We start from the raw sequence: 19,879 nt of genomic DNA, 5'->3' as shown, positions 1-19,879 counted from the left end.
GTTTAACCTGAAATGCACTGAGCAAGTGCCAAAGTCGCTAGTACTGTTCAACTGGGCAGCCCCGTTCCAGAAACCCCGCAATGCAATGTGGTCTGGGGCTTCAGAGCTGGAACTTGAGTTCCTAAACCACGAGAGACTCATGGTATAGAAACACAACGGACTTCGATGAGGTTTTGAAAGGAGAGGATCTGCATCCGCTGCTGATTCAGAGGCAGAAGCAGAGCGATGCCAGCACACCGCCTCGGAGCAAGCAGTGCGGCAGGGTACAAGTGCCGAAGGCAGCATAAGAAGTTGCAAAATGAAATTGTACGTGGTTACATTGCTGACTCCACGAGTCACTGACAGAAGGTGCGTTCTGAAAATATGAACCAATTCACGAACCAGAGAACACTTTAATTTAGTTGCTGCGTTTGGGGCATCAGACGGTTTCAAGACTTGTCCCGTAATCTTCATCACTTCAGTCTTCCCCGATGAAAGGCGGAGGCGTTCCGGTGAGCGCACGGAGTTAATGCTGTCAGGGGAAGTTCCAGGCGCCGGGGGGACTCCGGTACCTCCAGGAGCTCCGTCAGAGCGGCTCGCAGCTCCTCCAGCCCAGCCCCGTCCCCCGAGCACCGCACGGCACCCGGCCCGCGCCTCGGGACTGCGCCGCAGCCCCTCCCCGCCGGGCTCCCCGACCCGGCACTGCCCCCGGCCCGGCCCGGCCCGCCGCTTTCCCCTCCCCTCCCCTTCCCTTCCCCTCGCGGTCCCTCCTCCCGCCGGCGCCGGCCGTGCCCGCCTCGCTCCCCGCTCCCCGCCCCGGCTGAGGGGCGGCCGCCGCTGCTGCTGCCTTCGCCGGCGGCGGCTCCGCTAAAATGTCCGAGCGCGGTGGCTTCTATCGGCAGGAGCTGAATAAGACGGTGTGGGAGGTGCCGCAGCGCTACCAGAACCTCACCCCCGTGGGCTCGGGCGCCTACGGCTCCGTGTGGTAGGTGCGGGGCGGCGGGCGGAGGCCGGCAGGTGCCGGGAGCGGGTTGGCCGCCCTGGGCCCCGCTCCTCAGAGCCGCCCGGCGCGGGGACGCGATGCCGCAGCGAAGGCCGCGCGCGGCGGCCGAGTGGGGGACGCGCGGAGGGGGACGAGCGGCGGCGGGGAGCGGCCGGGGAGGCGGGGGGCGGCGGCCGGCGCTTTCCCTTCGGCGCGCCGCGCCCTCCCCCACGGCCGGCGGAGCTCCGGGGCCGGGCCGTGCCTCGCCGTAACCCGGGCAACCGCGCCCGCCGAGCGGAGCCCGCCGAGCCGGGGCTGGTTGTGCGGCTCGGCGCCCCCCGCCGTGCGCGCTGCCCCGAGAGCTGCGGAGCTTCGGTGACACCTGCCCCGCGGGCGGCATCTTGCACAGTCACGGTGCGCGCGGGAGGGAGATGGACGGCGCTCTGCCTGTTGCTGCCCCCCGCCCCTACCGACCGCAGAACCGCCGGTCCCGGGGAGAGCTGCTGCCCAGGGCCGGGGGCTCGGGAGTCTTTGTGTCGTGTAAGGGTTTATCGCATCGCTTATCGCGCCGCGCTCCTGCGTTTTGGGAATTACAATCCCGGGTTTGCGCTCCCAGCGCAGGGCTGGGTGTGTTTGATGAGCCGAGCTGTCTTTTAAAACGCTCTGAGACAGGTTTTGGAAATAACGGTGATGTTTAAAGAGTTCGTGGGGAAGGATCGTGCTGCTTTTGTAAGCCAAGTGGAATGACGTGAGCACCCATCTATAGCGGGCCTTTCAGTAGATGTGCTGCACAAAAAGAGGTTCTGTAGAACTCCGCCTTCTGCTGTTCGCAAAACTTTTCCCTCTCTGCAGTCAGATGCCAGAGAACATTTGTGAAGCTTCTTGTTTATTGCTCCCTCCTTTAGCTCTGTGAAATGCCCCACATGTAAAGTAGGAGTATTTATATAAGACCCCCCCTTCAACCAGCAGCTACACACAGGGCTAGAGAATTCTCTCTTAACTCCTCATTATTTTGGATCTATGCTTGCACGGGGGAAACCTGGGCCAGCACCATGGAGTGCTACCAGCACCATGGATTGCCACCTGCTGCTGTGCAGTCCCGGGGCCGTCTGGTTCTTGTGAATAGTTTCACGAGGATATGGTTTAATTTAGATCACAAACATCTTCCTTTGCTCTCAGATTTTACTAAGGAGAAGTTGGGTATGCTGTACAACAGTAACCACAGTCATTTTCCCATTAAACCTGTGTTTCTGATTACTTTTCCTGTTTGTGCTTACATAGCTTTAAGGGGAAAACCCACCCTGCTGGCTTTTTGTCAGGGCTTGAGAGGTTGCGGCGGAAATGAGAACATGTGGTGGTTTGCTCGCAGCACAGCTGGAGTTTTGTTGTGGCTGTTTCTAACAGGGTTAGTGTTGTTTGTTTATGGTACCTATTTTTTTTTCTGCCTGCAAAGCGAATCCCTGTATTTTGTCAACGGAGATGCCCAGGAGCTGGCATATGAAAAGGAGGGTGCTGTAGGAAATGAGGATGCTGTAGGATGAGTTCACTCTAAAATGCCTCTGTAAGCACCGAGTGCAGTAATGATCTCTCTATATCATCTATAGATGTATTACTCTACATTAATAGTCTTGTTAACATTGATGAGCTACAAGCCCAAACAGGTCCTGAAAGTGAGGAAAAGACTCAGAAAAGCCATCTATTTTTAGTCCCTATTGAAATTGATTTTTTCCCTCCAGAAGCTGATGCTTTACCCGGGAGACCCATGAGACACAGCTGGTCCCCTGAGAAATGTGCTGTGCCACTTCTGTGAATAATCATTCTCCTATGCAGGAAAATGTCTCAAAGCGTGCTGAAGTCTTACAGAAACCACTGGAATTAAACAAATTCTTGAGTGCTGTGCTGAAAAGAAGCCAAAGTCCTGAACTCCAAACACTGGATTTAGGAAAAGAACAAAGTTCCTGTTTTCTACCTCAGTGAAGCTCTTTCTGATCCTTCCCTTTCCTCTTGTACAGTAACTTATCTGCGACACGGGATATGTGTGCAACCAAAGCAGCGTTTGGTAATAAGAAGTGTCATGTAGATACTTGAATTCAAGCTAACTTTTGCTTGCCCTTCTTTTGCTTGCAGCTCAAAATCAGTACGAGATGTTGAGTCAGAATGCCATGTTTTGGCTCAGTTTATTGACGAATTGTAAGTCCAGCTTTTGCTCTGGGTGTCAGAATTGCCACCTGTCTGACAAGAGCTTCTTCATCTCGAACGATGTTTTGTTATGCCCTAAGTTACATAACATGGATAGCTATTTGTGTGTGGGTTTTTTAAAGCTTGTATGACTCTTTTTGTGCCAGCTTTCACTCACTGTCTTTCAAAGTACTTAATTCCATTCCTGCCTCTGCAGTGTGCTGTCTCTGATCTCCCCAACAGGTTATTTCCTATTAGCACATTGAAGACGCTGCTTTCTGCCTTCTGAGGAAAGAACAGACCTTGCTCGATCAACAGAAGCGTGTCAAGGACTTCTTCCCTAACATTTACTGTTTCCTCAGAGGCCTTTGCTGTCAGCAGTACTTTCTCTGTGCCGTCCTTTCCATACATTTTGTCTTTCCTCATGCAGTTGGTCTCCTTTCGTTTCAAGAGCATGCAATGCCCAGCACAGACTCAGGTTGCAAAATACGTTTCAGAAAGTAGGCTGCTAAGTCTGAGTGTGATGACATGGGTGGCAGATCAGGAAGTGGATGAGCAGAGTCTGCCTGAAGTCATGCACACAGTGCAGCACTTAAACGGGTCCTTCCGCCCTGCTCACATGAAGGACATGCTTAAGATCCATTACCTTTTTGTCCTGGCTTATCTCCTGAACAGCTGGAGGTTGCTTAGGCTTCTGTTTCTCTTTGAGGAAGTACCGGTGGAAAAAAATAGAAATGGAAGACTTGAATCCTGAAGCTTAACTGCTTTTTCCCCCCCATCCACCCAGTCCTGTGATTGCTGGTTAGGCTGTCACTCTGGTGTGTTGAGGGCACTACCTTGTGAGACTGGAATGTAAGGTTGCTGAGACTATCCTTTCTCCATCGAGGAGCTCTGAATTGATGCTGAACCATCCATGTAAATTAAAAACTAACAATAAATAAATGATACAACCTGACTACAAATGCAGAAAATTCCTTCATCCAAGGTTGTACTTGATGACTATATATGTATGATATAATATGATCATGTTTCTAAAGAGACTGAGTGTGAGATTTCAACTATAAACTCACCTTACTGGAATTACGGTATGTGTCCTTGTAACATTTCATGTTTGTTTAAACAGTGTGTGTTTAGATAAGCTTTTAGAGTAGTAATAACACACAGCTCCTGTGCGTAAATATGGATGGAAACCAAAGATATCTGTAGGTTGAGGCAGAGCCCCAGGCACACGCAGAACCAGTTTATTTCAATGGACTTGCTTTGGGCTGCTTCTCATCTTTTGTTTCCTGTGTACATACAGGGGCTGAGATTAATGCTAAATATAATTATGTTTTACTGGAAACATGCAAAAAAATAAAAAAAACCAAAACCATTAACATAGTTGCTATCCAAGCTTCAAAAGATGGATCAGGGAAGGAAGAAGACAGAATGGTGTTTCTGAGCATTGGCCAGGGAGGCAAACACTTGAGTTGGGTGAAAGCGGCTTTGTTGGAGTATGGGATGGGGTGCAGGTGGCATGTCATCCCATCTGTCCTGTGTCATTCAGCAGGTTTTCCAGTTACTTGAACAGTGTAGATACTGACTTTGGAAAGGAAAGGGAGGTGGGACTCAGTGGAGTTGAGGTTCATATTTCAGATGAAAGTGTCTAAGAGTGTATTCAGTGAAAGATACTGAATCAGGAAGGAAGTGTTTGCAGAGAAGGATAAGAAGGGCTGCAAATAACTGTGGCAGACATCTGTAGGCAGGAGGCTCTTGCTAAGCCAGGGGAGTAGTTAGAGGGCAGATAAGAAACATGCACAAAGAGTGTGGTGGAATGAGGTGTAGGACGGGTGAAAACATGCAAGCTCAAGAAGCATGGAAGTTCTCTTTGTGTTTTGCTCATTTTCTTTTAAGAGGAATTAATGAGAGCTTTCCTAGGGAGCAGGGCTACATGAGACGTGAAAGAGGTGAGGAGCACAAAATGATCAAGTAGTGGCAGAAAGACAGAAATACAGAACTACAGCCTTCTATATGGCTGTAGGAATACATCAGCAGAATAATAATTCTCTGTAGAGGGGACTCCTTTGTCCCTCCTTCAGTATACTTTGCTATAATATGCACCTTCCTGACCACGCTATAGAGCAATGGCATGGCTAACAGCTTTCATCATCACAGATATTGAGATTGCAATGGCCTAGGATGCACCATCCCTGTTCCAGAGTCCTAGAGCCTGGTTACTTCCACACAGCTTCCCAGGGAGCTGTCTGCAATTTCAGAATCCCCTATTAGCCAGTGAGTGCCAAAGAGGCCCCATCTTCGTTCTGTGCGTACAGTTGGAGGAGGGAGACGAGGGCATTTCAAAACCCCTACAAGACCTGAGAGCAGAGGGCTATCATTTAATGTTTTGGGCAGCGAGCAGAGAGAAAACTGGAAATGGGAAGGAGCAGTGAGGGAGGAATAGGGAAAAGAAAGACAAAAACATTATTTGGATTTTGTCTGTTTAGGTTTATGTAACATATTTGAAAGCACTAATATTTTTCACATTCAACTTTATATTGGGTTTAACTGGGAACGTTTCTGGCATTAGGTACTGAGCACACAGTTTGTAGCTGCCTGCATTCTCTAACACAATGCTGGATAGAATACATTTGTCATTAGCATCGTTCTGGCCTGGTGGCAGTTGACTGATTTTCTTGCTTAAATACTGGCACTGAGCTTATAGTCTGAAACACGTTATTATTTTAGTATCCATGAGTTGGCTGCGGGTGCAGAGAAGCTAACAGCTTATGACCCCAAAACCTTTTGTTTGTTTCTCTCACAAGGGTATTTTTAAATGCATCGCTCCCACTGATGTAAGCTATGCTATCTATAACTCACCTAGAAAAGTGTGGCTGCTCCTCCATAAAGTTATTTGAAAATTTAAGTCACCGTGGAGACATAAGAGACAGACCAGCAGAGGAAAATGAGCTTGTAGATACAGAGGCTGATATAGCATAATGATACATATTATCGTTAAAAGAAAATTGGTGCTGCGTTCATGAAAACACATGCATAGGAATTATTCAATAAAGCTTTCACAAGGTCTGCTTAAAAGCATGTATTTATTTTTATGTTGGCTAAGGAACAGTTACACTGCACATGTAATAGATATTTCCTACTTTTATGGTTAGTGCTAGCGGTAAATTAATCTGGGGTAATTGACAGTGATTGAACTAAAGCCAAAACAATTGATGCCAGTGTTCTGCATAGTGTGTAGGAATAACATCCAAGTGATAGGATGTAATTTTACAATGAATAACCTGTCATCATTAAGGAAGTTCTTCTTCTCTAATGAATAGATGAATGTGCTGTTTCAGAGCTGCCCATTGCTCATCCTCCCACCCTTTGTCTTGTTACTGTCTCATTTCTTTTCCGTGGGTTCCTTCCAGTGCACATATGTGTTGTGATTGGTGTGATTTATTAACAAATACAAACTCTACCTCTTAATGGGTGGAGGTCACCAATTTGAATTTGTGTAAAGCAACAAACCATTTATAAAGAAGAAACAAATGGACCAATCCCTGGGTTTACTTAGCTACCTGGCTTCATCTTACCACGGGTGGCCTTGTTCTGCTGTTCTGCTGCATTGCCAGTGGCTGTTGCAGTCCATTTCCAGGTGCTGGGTAGATGCTGTCTGTGCTTTTTCCTGGACTGTTAACAAAATCATTGAATGACTGAGGTTAACATTGACCTGCGGGTCCAACTGGCCCAATCCCTGCTCAAAAATGGACACCCAGAGCAGGGTGCCCAGCTGCATGTCCAGGCAGCTTTTTAAGATCCCCAGGGATCTCCAGAGCCTCTGTGGGCAGCCTGTGCCAGTGTTCTGTCACTTGCACAGCGTGGCTGTGCTTCCTGATGCTCAGATGGAGCCTCCTGTGTTCCAATTTGTGCCTATTGCCTCTTGTTATGGCACTGGGCACCACTGAGAAGAGCTTAACTCTATCTTCATATCTTCAGATGCACTTGTATATACCTGTAGACATATTCTGCATCTCAATAAGTAGTAGTCTGGCTTAAAAAAAAAAAAGAAGGGAAAGGAAAGAGAAAGGGAAAGGGAAAGGGAAAGGGAAAGGGAAAGGGAAAGGGAAAGGGAAAGGAAGAAGAACAAGATATTGGAGAAAACCCAGAAGACAAAAATCATCAACTAAACCTTGCAAACAACACTCCGAACCACGTTATATGTATGTGCTCACATATTATACAAAGAGCACAATGACACTATTTGATGGAGCAAATTTTCACCTACAGGACACTCTTTTTCAGTGCTGTTACCACATGAGCTGTACATTTTTGCCAGCAATGAGCAACATCCTGCATGCTGTGCTCATGAAAACCTGCACTGGAGGTGACCGACAGTTGCTGTCACCGCTGCTGAAATGCACCCCCACTGCCTCACAATGCGCACAATCACTGCTTGGTCTCCATAAGCATTCTGCAAATGTTGATGAATGTCAGTGGGTGCCATGTTTTCCACGTGGAGGAATTCAGTGCCACACCTTTGCTTCATATGCACATACATATCAGACACTGTTTTGTCAGACTACCGCTCTGCTGCCATCTGTCACATGGCAACAACATGTAACAGGATACTGATGGGAAGGTTCAACATCTACTGCTGTACCACCCACATCTGCCTCGAGTGTTGTGGGTCACCATCATAACATAGGAAATATTTCTTTTGGAACAGCCCTTCATAAAAAGAGTTGTTATTCACGGCAGCTGTGAGGAACTCAGATGACAGACTGTGCAATAGAAAGTGTCAGGTCAGGGTTCCTGTGCGTCTTACTTTTTCTGAGGTACTTGCCAATGCACACTGCAGTTCGGGCTGCCTGTATCAGAGCTTGTATTCTCTGCATGCTGACTTCTCTTCCATACCTTCTCCTCAGTGCTTCCTCGCGTACACCCTTCTGCTGCTGCTACCTGTGTGGGGGTTTTTTGTTATTTTAAGGAAGTCAGGATGTTACTAAGGGACATTTGGCCACAAAGATACTCATATCTCCTGCAATGGGAGGAGTCAGTGGGAATGTGAAAGGGTGCTAAGATCTATAGACAAGAGCTCAAGGTACGGCTGTGCTTAATATGTGGCAGAAATTCTGTCTACTTTCCATTTTGTTTTCTGGATGTTAACTTATTTCTTACCAAAATTATTAAGGTTCTGCTCATGTTAATCTGTGTTTTGAGCGTGAATTGCACTTCATTTCCTTTGATTTTTTCCTTTTACACTTACAAGCATTTACATGTATATGTTTAGTGGGGAATAATCATTCTGGGAAGTGTCTCCCTTGGGTTGGCCAGTGAAGGAAAGGAACTCCCATGTAGTGCTGTTCTAGAGGATGTAAAAGCAGTAGCCTTGAACATTATGTGGAAAACCCAAACTTCATATCATTGTAACAACAAATTTAAGGATTGGCTCGTGCGTCATATTCCCTCCAGGTTTGGAATATAGTGTCCAACCAGCTGTCAGACATGTGGTGATGCAGGGGTAATGGCCTCACAAGCTGGGTCGCTGAGTTGTATAAATTACATTGGAAGTGTTAGTCTTCGCTTTGTGTGTTGGTTCTTTGTTTGTTTGTTTGTTGCACTTAATCTCTTAGAACAATTAGTTTTATGGATACAATGCTTCTAAAAACATAAAATCACACTTTTCAGCCTACCGAAGCCTTATTGTTGTCTGTGGTAATGGGGTATGGAGTGCCAACTGTTAGAGATAACAGGGTAAATTGGGAGTTCACTGTAGGCACACCATACTGGCACCACAGAGTCAGCTTGAGTCATGCCTTCATTGTGCATCAGCTAGACCCCAGCTGACTGCTGAAACAGGGAGAACTCACTCAGTTCAAGCTGGACTTTTTCCAGACACTTCTTATAGTACTGCACCCAGCTAGTAAGACCTCCCAGAGCCCAAGGCATTTATTAAGCTCAGGAATGGGACCTGTGGAGACCAGGAACAGTCCTTCCTGCATTGCCTTCTGGAGTTTACTAAATAGGTTGCAAGTTGGCCCCATGCATGTAGATTGGGCTCCCACAAGCAGCCCTCCAGCTGTTGGAACAAATGTGATCTCAAAGTCTAAAACAGCCATAGCTGAATGTTGTGCTCCTAATCCAGAAAGCCCTAAAGGATGTGGGCAGGCTGCGGAGGAGTAGTTTGTCCAGTATTACCAGTCTGCAACCACAGAGGATAAATGAACCATGGATACTGTGGAAATAACTATATGTACAGTCAATATTTATAAACTTCAGCAGTAAGAAGCCATACCCTGTCAAAGTCGTGAAGTTAGCTTGAAACTGTTTTAAAATCTTGGACTTTTTGCCATCTGAATTTTTGGTCTACTTTACCTTTTTATGTCCATGCTTTTCTCTGAAGCCTTAAGAAGTAAAAACGTGTGCATATAAATAGAGATTGTTCTTTCATCTGGTGGAATGTCAACCAAAATATTAGATAAGGGAGCTGACAACACTGACAAGGTGCGTCTATTTTAAGCACTGATTGAAAGTTGCACCAAGCAAAAGTCTCTTATCTGTGTCACAATGATGCCATCCCTTCAAAGAAAATAATGACTCTTTTATGTCCTTGATCAGAGAAAGGACAGCAAAAAATGTCTGGCGTAACAGGAGTTCTGGGTCAAGAGCAATCATATCTAAGTAAGGTATTACTCAGATGAGTACAATGCTGTTTGTTGTAAAATAGAAAATAGGCTCGAGTTTCTTTTATGTTATGTTGGAAATTTTAGCTGACGTGGCGTTCCCATGTACTGCTGAGGTGTGAGAGCATGCTGCTCTGTGGTAATGCTGGAAGGCTCACTGAAACCAGGCAATTAAAAACTTGTTTTCATTGTTTTCAACAAATGAAATGCTAAAAGTAAAGAACAGTTTAGAGGTGGGAGATGGTATCCCTTTACAAGTATCTAAGTTTATCTCCATAGCATTAATGTGTCCAGCTATGTAAAGCAATATAAGTGATCAGCTTAGGAGAAGTAAATGGAAAGAAACCGAGGACACAGCAGTTGAATCATTGGAAGGATGATCATTTTTGCCATCAAGCAATTGTTTCACAGCTGGTTTGCCAGAGCTGAAGCCTGTGTTCCAAAGGACCTGCATCAGTAGAAAATGCCTTGCAAAAGAAGAGAGCTGTGAGTTTCTGTCTGATCTTTACAAGATACTGCAGATACCAAAAGGCTGAAGAACAGGCCTCTAGTTTAAATGCAGGGGTAGGGTGAAACGCAGGGGTATGTGAAGTATGTAGTGTATTATAAGGGAAGGTGAGGGCCTCTAACCTTTTTTATTAATAGCAGAAGGTCTTTTACAACACACTTGTTTTGGAGGAGCCATTTTGAATCTCCTTGATAAGCAGCTGGTGACAGCCACAGAGGGTTCCTGCAGGTGCCAGTCAGGTGGGCCCGCAGACCTGCATGGCTGCCCACTGACAGGCTGACAGCCCAGTGCTCTGAGAGCAGCACAGGAAGGGAAATGGCTACTCCTGCTGCTAACAGTCTGCCCAGGGGGTTGCAAGGGAAAACTGGGGATGACTCAGATCACAACTGTGATGATGCACTGGGGAGAAGGAAAGACTCAGTCTGAAAATCAGAGATGGGGAGGGATGGGACTGTGGCCCACTGCTTAGAAACAGTTATCAGAGGTCATAGATGCAAGGCATCCTTGAATCTGACAAACAGAAGTATTCCAACAAAGTGAAATCTGTTGTTTTGGATTCTCCAGTGCTTATAGCTTGAATTATAATGGTAATCCAGGAATGGAAAAGGCTTGAAGGCATCAGCTCCAGTTACCATTCTCCATGGTTTCTTGACTGTGGGGGAATGCATTTAAACCAAGACAGCTACTGGCCTGTTCAGCTTTGATTCATGCTTTCCCACTGAAGGTCCCTAAATCAAAACTGTAATTTGTTTTTTCTTTCTCTCTTCCTGTGGGTTTCCATCCTGGGTCTAAAAAGCTGCTGTCATAAGAACTGCTAAAACAGAAAAGTAGTTCTTTATACCATCTGAATCATATGGAGGGTAAAAAGCATTCCATCTTAATGAGCTGCAGTTTTTAAACTACTGAAATCCACATTTGACTTTAAAACAGGGAGGAGAGGGATGTTGGTCATGATAATGGGATTTCAAGCTTAATTCCTCTTAGCTGTGTGTAATGTATATGATATTCAAAAACTCATACAAGCATGAGGGGGGAGGATTGTGAATTGCCAGAAGAGCTGCGATATTAAACACAGATTGCTGCTTTGGGCAACGTTATTTATTTATCTGTATAAACATTTCTCTTTTTTTTCACTATAAAATGTTAGAGAGGATATAGCAAGTATGTATTTCTGAGTTCATGCTACTTTCCATTGGCTTCACTGCCCAGAATTACAGTCATTGCAATTTGACTGCATTTTTGTTTTACGAACAGCAAAGTACTGGCTTCCTTTTTGTTTCTTCAGATTTACTTTTGCAGCCTTCATGTTGTGTTTGTGACCTCTACTGTCCATTCTTGCATCACTTGCTCTCTGAGCTTCTCCACATATTTGAGCAACATCCTCATATCTTGACTAACTGTGTCAGAACAAGCATCTTTATGGTATCCTTTCCACTCACTCCTCCAAAGTGAAACAGGTTTTCTCCTACTTCCTATGCTTTCTTCTGCTCTGGGAATGCCCTTCCTGAGGTTCTCTGCAAAGGCACAACCTTTAAAACCTCCCTGAAGATCTGATGCCGTGATGCTTACGAGAAAGTAGCTAAGTAATCTGCTTATCTCTCTCTTTCATTGATCTTGTGAGTGACTCACTCCTTCCACGGTGCTTGCAAGAAACTAGTCGATTAAATCAGTTTCCTCTGATTCTGAGGAATGCCACTCACCAGACCAGGCTGCTCAGGGCTTCATCCAGCCTGGCCTTCAGTGCTTCAAAACTGTCAGCAGTATTTTAAAGACTGACTGCAAGGACCTCATAGCGTCTAGTGTGACTATTACCTCTCATCATCCTGCACTGCACATTTTCCATGTCATTTAATTTTTAGTGTTTTGTAATTCAAAAATAAGTTCAGTAAGATGAATGTGTTAAGGTCTGTGCTATTGCTGCCGTTAGCAATTACAGATAGTGTCATCCACATTTTAAACTGGGAATTTCAGAGTATTTTATTTGAACAACTTCTTAATTAAATGAATAAATGGTGAATTAAAGCAATATTCTTCTTAACAACAGGAAGTATCAAACTCAGTCTTTTTGTAATCATACTGTTTGATGTCACAAAGCAAAATATAAAGGGATCATTTCAATTCTTGTGCTCCACAACAGACAGTATTTGACTGTGCTGTATTGCACTTGTATCTTTTAATGCACTACAAACAGTGGGTCTCCCTTTTGTGCAAATGCCTATGTGTTTAGTGTCCTCCTCAGGGGGGTATCTTCACATGTCTGAAGTTAAGCACGTGCTATATGTCAGCAAGAGCTGTGAAGTTTAGGAAGTACCTGTTGTTCATTTATTACTGGTATTGCCTGATGAAACGTTATGGAATTGTCTTTGAATCATGGTTACTGCTGCCTAGCTTCTCCCACTTGCAACCTATAAGTGGAAGGTAAAAGAGGGCAAAGGAGTGAGAATCCCCCGTAGAGCAGAAGTTTCTCCAGTAAAATGCAGTGAACAAGGGGAGAGCTTTGAAAGGAAGTGTGCTTTCAATGTGGTCTTTCTTTTCCTTGTAGTTCAGCTTATGATACCAAAACAAGACAGAAGGTGGCAGTAAAAAAGCTTTCAAGACCTTTCCAATCACTTATTCACGCGAGGAGGACCTACCGAGAGCTCAGGTTGCTGAAGCACATGAAGCATGAGAATGTAAGTGAAGAGTGAGAGTTTTCCCTTCAGATTTTTTATGACACAAGTTTGTCATATAAGCATAATTTCAATTAGGTACAATCTTGTTAGAAAAGTGCATACAACTCTTTCTGGCTACACCAGATACCTGAACATGGATACCTCACCTATAATGAAGTCACTGGACTGTAAAGACTTCCAGTAAAACACTGCCTTTTTACTGCAAAATTATCTGCTTTGGTCTTGGAGATTCAGCTAATGGAATCTGATGGAAGCTCTTCTGTAACGTGACGTTACATTACCTGACTTTCTCTGCTTATCTACAGTCCCATTCTACTTTTTGCAATTAATAGATTTTTCAATTGATCATGGAGAGAGTTGAGTTTCCAGCTGCACAAACTGCCTCTTTTGCAGGTTACGCTGAGTCTTCAAGCTGAGCGCATGTCGTGTGTTTGTCAGTTTCCTGTCAAAAATCCTAAGCACTGTCAATGCGAGTTGTATGTTGCTTTCCATTTCTCTGAAAATAAGATGTAAATTCCCTTGTCTTCCAGGTTATAGGATTGCTGGATGTTTTCACACCTGCAACATCAATAGAAAACTTTAATGAAGTGTAAGTAATATTTTAAAAGAACTCTGACTAATTAGTAAGTAACCAAGTAGCACTGCTTGTAGGAAGGAAGCGCGTACTTTGGTAGTAGATTTGAAGCCAAATTTGGCTCTGTATGAAGAAACACATCAATTAAAAAAGCCATAAAAAGAAAAGCAAGGTGACAGGCTTCATTGTAGTGCTTTTGAATTATGGTTTATAAGATTGCAGGCATCTCATAAATGTTTTGGTGTTGCATAAACGCAACTTAAAGCACATTCAGTTCAATTATTTGTTATCTGTAGACTGTTTTTTTTTTCAAAGACAGATGGGATCATTCAGGAGTGCAGGAAAGTATTCTGTTGGCTACCTTAGACAAGGTAAATCAGATATCTGGATAACTGAGAGCTAGCTGTAATTTGGTGTTACTGAAACACACCATACATACTGAGTTGCTCTTGGCGTACATCTGCTGTAAGCAACTGCATAAACAGTTTAGAGAAGTAAATACTAACAAACATATTTTTTTTCTTCATGAAAATTAGTGGCCAGACTCCTTTAGGAAAAAACTATGCAAACAAGAACTAGGAATGATAGATGCATACTTCTGTCCCAAAACTTCTTCTCTTCTCTTCTCTTCTCTTCTCTTCTCTTCTCTTCTCTTCTCTTCTCTTCTCTTCTCTTCTCTTCTCTTCTCTTCTCTTCTCTTCTCTTCTCTTCTCTTCTCTTCTCTTCTCTTCTCTTCTCTTCTCTTCTCTTCTCTCCTCTTCTCTCCTCTTCTCTCCTCTTCTCTCCTCTTCTCTCCTCTCCTCTCCTCTCCTCTCCTCTCCTCTCCTCTCCTCTCCTCTCCTCTCCTCTCCTCTCCTCTCCTCTCCTCTCCTCTCTTCTCCTCTTCTCTCCTCTTTTATTTTTGGAGGTGAATCAATATTTCTACAAGAATTATGAAAAAAAGAATCAAATAAAATCCAGTGGAAGTAGGGAAAGAAATTATACAAAACACTCAAAGCACTCTAATTTCAACCAATTTGATGTTAATCTCCATCATCAGATATTCCTCATAGGAACTAATTTAGAGGCCCCAAGCTCCTACTTCTATGCTGGGCATAGTCCCTATTTGACCAGAGGCATGATGCCTTCTCCCCTGACTGAACTGCTCTAGTATTTCATGGTGAGAAAAACAGATAAAAGCTTTCAATGTGCCATAAGGATTTTTCTTTTTCCCCATATTAAGTCTCATAGCTGTGATTCCTTTATTAGAGCTTATAGCTGACTGGAGGGACATAAACCGTACATGAGTAGAAGTTGGAAAAGGAATCTGAACAGGAGCATGTAGTTACTCGTTAGTTGTACTTCTTTTACAAGGATTTACATTGTACCAATCATCAATGGGGAATGTTTATTTGTTTTCTTCTATGAGGTCTGTTTTTTTTCCACAGGTATCTTGTGACAAATTTAATGGGTGCTGACCTAAATAACATTGTGAAGTGCCAGAAGTTAACAGATGACCATATACAGTTTCTTATATATCAGTTACTTCGAGGACTAAAGGTATTGGCTCAATGTAAGGATATATACGAGAGAGCAACCAAGAAGTTGTGGTAATGACTGTGGTAATGACTGGTTCACTATTTAGAACACTTCAGTTTGTGCTGGGAGTGCTCAGATAGCAGCAAATATTTCAGAAATCTTGATTATTTTACTAACCAAAAATAAATCCCAAGCCTGCAATTGGTGATGTGTACAGTGCATGGGGAATATGTCCTTCAAACACTGACTTCTAGTCGGTCTATTTGAGCTATTAGTGAAGGAGATTCACTTGTCACATGGTCTCTCAGGTGAAGGTGTTCTGTAGAACACATTGTGTGCTTCGGACATTTTCTCTGTCAAGGGGAAATAATGAGAAACTTATGACGAATGTGAAATTGTTAAAGCTGAACATTGCAATTCATTCACATTCGTGCTCTGAAAAACATGAGCCAGTTTGAAAAAAAAACCAACAGCCCATTTACTGTAGAGAGTATCTCATAGGTGAAGAAATAAGCAAGTTGACTGGGTTTATTAGGAAACTTTTGGAAGTAGTAGTTCATCCTAGCAATGTACAGCGTTACACAGGATCACTTAGGATTAAATCTTCCTGTAAACTCATTGTTTCCTTTAATCATATTGTTAAATTTTATACAGCTCAATCATGTAGGCAATTGGCAATGAAACTGTAGCAAAATTTGCTTCCTAAAGAACTAAAATGTGTTTCGCTTTGCTGACATTAAACACAGAAGTATCAATAAACAGCAGAACGTTTAAGAAATGCTTCCCAGTCCTAAATGATAAACATTTTCCTCAGCCAGTGTTGAGGGCTCTTTTCCAGGCATATGCAAAAAGAAAAGAGAGAGCTCAGCTGCTTTAGTAAACTTCATAATATTTGAAATTGTTGACTAGGAAAACAACTGTGTGTTTGAAAGCAAGCAGTGGTAAAAAGCTCTGGGGTGTTTACTGTGTGGTTTTGAGGAAGTCATCTGGTGCCTGAGAGGATCATTCTTATTCGTGCTTGTGGGTTCTGTCAATTCAAGTGCAGATTTTAGTGAAGAAGAATTGCAGAACTGGGCCCTTAATTGCTTTGTCTCATTTACTTAAGTTAATAGCTTAAGTAGGAAGATGAATCCAGAGTTAATTATCCAAGTCACAGTTTTGAATATGACTGTGTTGTGTCAGAGCTGAGTAACAGTTGTGCTTAAAAGTGAATATTCATTTTGGAAATGCACTGTCTCTGTTTCCAAGGGGAGGGGTTGTTTGTTTCTTGGAATTGAAATTCTCACATCTCATTAGTTGAACGTTTGATCAGAGATAACTCCCTCTTTACATCTAAGCTGCCATCATTACAGCTTTAATCCTTATACCTGAACTCACTGTATGTCTGTCTGGGAGTACTCAATACAGGCTTCAAGCCCTGCAGATCCCATTGGAACACATGAAGGGTTGATGTGGCAGGCAGATAGAGCTGCTTGGTGGTACTACAACGGCCCTTCTCAGCAGCACTGTACGCAATTAATACTGTTGCAAGCAGTGTTCTGATTTCCTCTGCATTCATCTGTTTACAGTTATTGTGAAGAGCATTTAAATGTGTCTCTGCCCTATTGATAAACAGTGTGCAGGCCTGGAATGAAAAGGATGTGGTTTTGTTTTCTTTGGGTTTTTCCCCAGTTGGTATAAACATTTTTCATGTAATCATTGCTCCTAAAAGATGGTAGTTGCTTCCTTAGAGAATGGAAGAGTATGTTTCAGAGCTTCTACTGGTCCTCATCAGTAAGATTAAATAAGTAAATTGACCATCAGCTCTAATAGTTGAACTGCAGGAAATTACAGGTTAACTTTTCTCAGTCTTTGAGATCTTGTGTCATATGTAAAATGGCAGAGACATTAAATAACCACTGAAACACCGCTTTGTGTGCCTCCTGAAAGTGGATCAGAAGCAATGCCTGGATGTCTGTTCTGGCCGCTATCTTGTGCCAGGGAGCAAATGGCTGCCACCCACATTCAGTGATCACAGTATGGAAAAATTGCTTGTATTACTTAGGTGTCAGCCATACTGTTCCCAGCGCCACCGACTGCGCTATGAAACCAGCTGCACAAAATGGCCATCTAGATAAGAGTGACATATGTTTCATATGGCTCGGAAGGCAAATGGGATCCTGGGCTCCATCAGGAGAGGGGTGGTAAGTAGGGATAGGGAAGTGACTGTCCCTCTCTACTCGGCTCTTGTGAGGCCCCATCTGGAGTACTGTGTCCAGGTGTGGAGCCCTCAGTACAAGAAGGACATAGAGCTGTTGGAAAGGGTCCAGAGGAGGGCCACAAAGATGATCAGGGGGCTGGAGCACCTCCCCTACGAGGACAGGCTGAAGGAGTTAGGCTTGTTCAGCCTAGAGAAGAGAAGGCTGCGGGGTGACCTCATTGCAGCCTTTCAATACCTGAAGGGAACCTACGCCCAGGAGGGGAGTAAACTCTTTGAAAGAGCTGACAATAGCAGGACTAGGGGAAATGGATCCAAGTTGAAGGAGGGAAGATTTAGGTTGGATGTTAGGGGGAAGTTCTTTACTAGGAGAGTGGTGAGGTCCTGGAACAGGCTGCCCAGGGAGGCTGTGGATGCCCCGTCCTTGGAGGTGTTCAAGGCCAGGTTGGACGGGGCCCTGGGCAACCTGATCTAGTGAAGGTGTATGTTTGGTGGCCCTGATAGGCAGGGGGGTTGGAACTACATGATCTTTGAAGTCCCTTCCAACCCGGGTCATTCTATGATTCTATGTTTCAATATTTGCAAATTTTCAAAATGAGGAATTTTTGATGGAGAAGCGCTGCAAGTATCACTTACAACAGTGTTTACAGTTAGTTTTTCTGAAACATCTATCTCTGGGTAGGATAAAGCAGAAAGGTTTTGAAATTAGTCATGTCTCCATCCGCCTTGAATATGTAGTGTGACATAAATCTTTGCTGTATGTAAAACCATCAGGTCCAGTAGCAAAAAGATAAACCAAGTGACCTGCATCTTTCTAACCTCTGACTCCCAACCTTTTTTGTTGTTTCACAGTATATTCACTCAGCTGGAATCATCCACAGGGTGAGTGCATTCATTGCTATTATAAAAATGAATGGAGTGTGTCTCTCCATGTGTCAAATGTGTTATTAAGACATATTTGTAATATACCTTAAAAGGTTAAAATGGTACCTGACCGACTCTCTGTGTTTTGGTACAGGACCTGAAGCCCAGTAACTTAGCTGTAAATGAAGACTGTGAATTGAGGGTAAGAATTGTTCTATTGTAATGAAGAGCACTTGAGGAATCATTCTGTTATAATGAAGAACATTTTAATAGCTTTCAGTGTTACAGTTCTCTAAGGAAAAAAAATGTTTTCCAGTTTTGTTTCTGATTCCATTAATTTTGTATGCTTAGTACTGTTGTTCCCTGGCCACAGAAGCATTTCCATGTACATGTTTTCTCCCAGTTGTGAACTTTTTATCACCATAAGTCTCTTTACAAAGCATTCCTCCCTAGTTCCTCACAGACAGAACATAGGCCAATAGCGCATCTCATGATAGAGTACTTAATTGGGTATCTCTTGCACTTTTAACCTATGATGTCTACATCTGCCAAGTTTAGATGGAGGCCATGGTGCAACTTTCAGTGTTTTATCTACAGAATATACGAGTTAAATTTAATAAAAACATTACAAGAGATGCTGGCATCCCCTGGCACAGTCAGCACTAACACCAAAACAAAACAAGCCTGTAATTCACACTATTCAGGTGCTATGTTAGTTTACATCTCTATGTAAATACAGATCTTTCTGTGTCCATGTGATGCAATATTAACTGATAGGCACGAGGCTCTGGAGGAAAAAGGGGAGGTGTACTTGCTTTCTAAGCCTTAAAGCTTGAAAATGAGTAGCTTAGCATTTCTCCATGACACGTTTCTTTCTCTGACTGGGATTCTGCTATGATCACTTTATTCCAGCTGCGAGGGATTTAAATTTCCACATATTGTGAGAACAGCAAAGAAAAACAAACACAAAAAGCAGTACTGAATAAGAGCAATGGTTTTAAGCTCTCATGCTAATCTGATCTGTTGTAAGAAACTGTAGTTCCTGTTTGGGTTAGTGAGAGCTGCAGACACTCAGCAGTTTTCATGATTATCCCTGTAATGTTTTCACTCATACATGTTCAGCATCTGTGAAATGTTACAGTTCATCTGGTTCTGATCATTCACTTTAAAACGTGTGCTGTGCCTTTGTATTGTAAGAGCCTTTTAATCTTGTTTTCTACTATTTTATCTGCGCACATTTCTTCCTACCATTTGCTACATTGTTCATTGCTTTCTTTATAGCTTTCCTTCCTCTGATATCAAATTATTTTGTAATGGAACAAACTAGTGAATATTTCCAAGTACAAGCAAGAAGGAGATAGAAGCAAAAAGATGCAGAACATGTTTGTGTGTATGCATTGGATAGAAGGCATCAGCTAGTAAAAAAAATCTTACTGACACTTATAATAATGGAGATGTTAGTATTCAAGTTTCAAGCCCTTATTCATGCTTTATTTGCCTCATGGATTTTTTTATAGAAATATATAATGCTCCTAATGTTTATTAGAAGTAAATATGTTAATGTGTTGTTTATACTTCAGCATTTTTCTTTAGACTTTTGATGTTATTATAGTGGATTCTAAATGCAGATTTTTGAATTGTACTCTTAAAATGTGTTCCCAGTGAAAAGGATTTGCCATCAGGATAACAGATAACACTGGATCTCAGCATGGGAGGTTTTATTCATGTTTCTGTTTCAAGAGATG

At 43.3% G+C, this 19,879-nt stretch overlaps 1 protein-coding gene across 1 annotated transcript in view; it reads left to right on the top strand.

Annotated features, from left to right (window-relative positions):
• The first annotated feature begins 747 nt into the window (after positions 1–747).
• MAPK11 (mitogen-activated protein kinase 11) overlaps positions 748–19,879 on the top strand; it is a 30,649-nt gene continuing 11,517 nt past the window's right edge. Inside the window, exons 1-6 of the mRNA XM_072339799.1 lie at positions 748–964; positions 12,852–12,981; positions 13,512–13,570; positions 14,983–15,094; positions 18,123–18,152; positions 18,289–18,336. Of these exons, the coding sequence (XP_072195900.1) occupies positions 852–964; positions 12,852–12,981; positions 13,512–13,570; positions 14,983–15,094; positions 18,123–18,152; positions 18,289–18,336 (492 nt within the window). The 5' untranslated portion in view covers positions 748–851. The remainder of the gene's footprint in view (positions 965–12,851; positions 12,982–13,511; positions 13,571–14,982; positions 15,095–18,122; positions 18,153–18,288; positions 18,337–19,879) is intronic.

Source organism: Excalfactoria chinensis, chromosome 1, assembly GCF_039878825.1.
Source record: "Excalfactoria chinensis isolate bCotChi1 chromosome 1, bCotChi1.hap2, whole genome shotgun sequence".
NCBI lineage: Eukaryota > Metazoa > Chordata > Aves > Galliformes > Phasianidae > Excalfactoria > Excalfactoria chinensis.
This window is presented reverse-complemented; position numbering and strand designations above follow the sequence as displayed.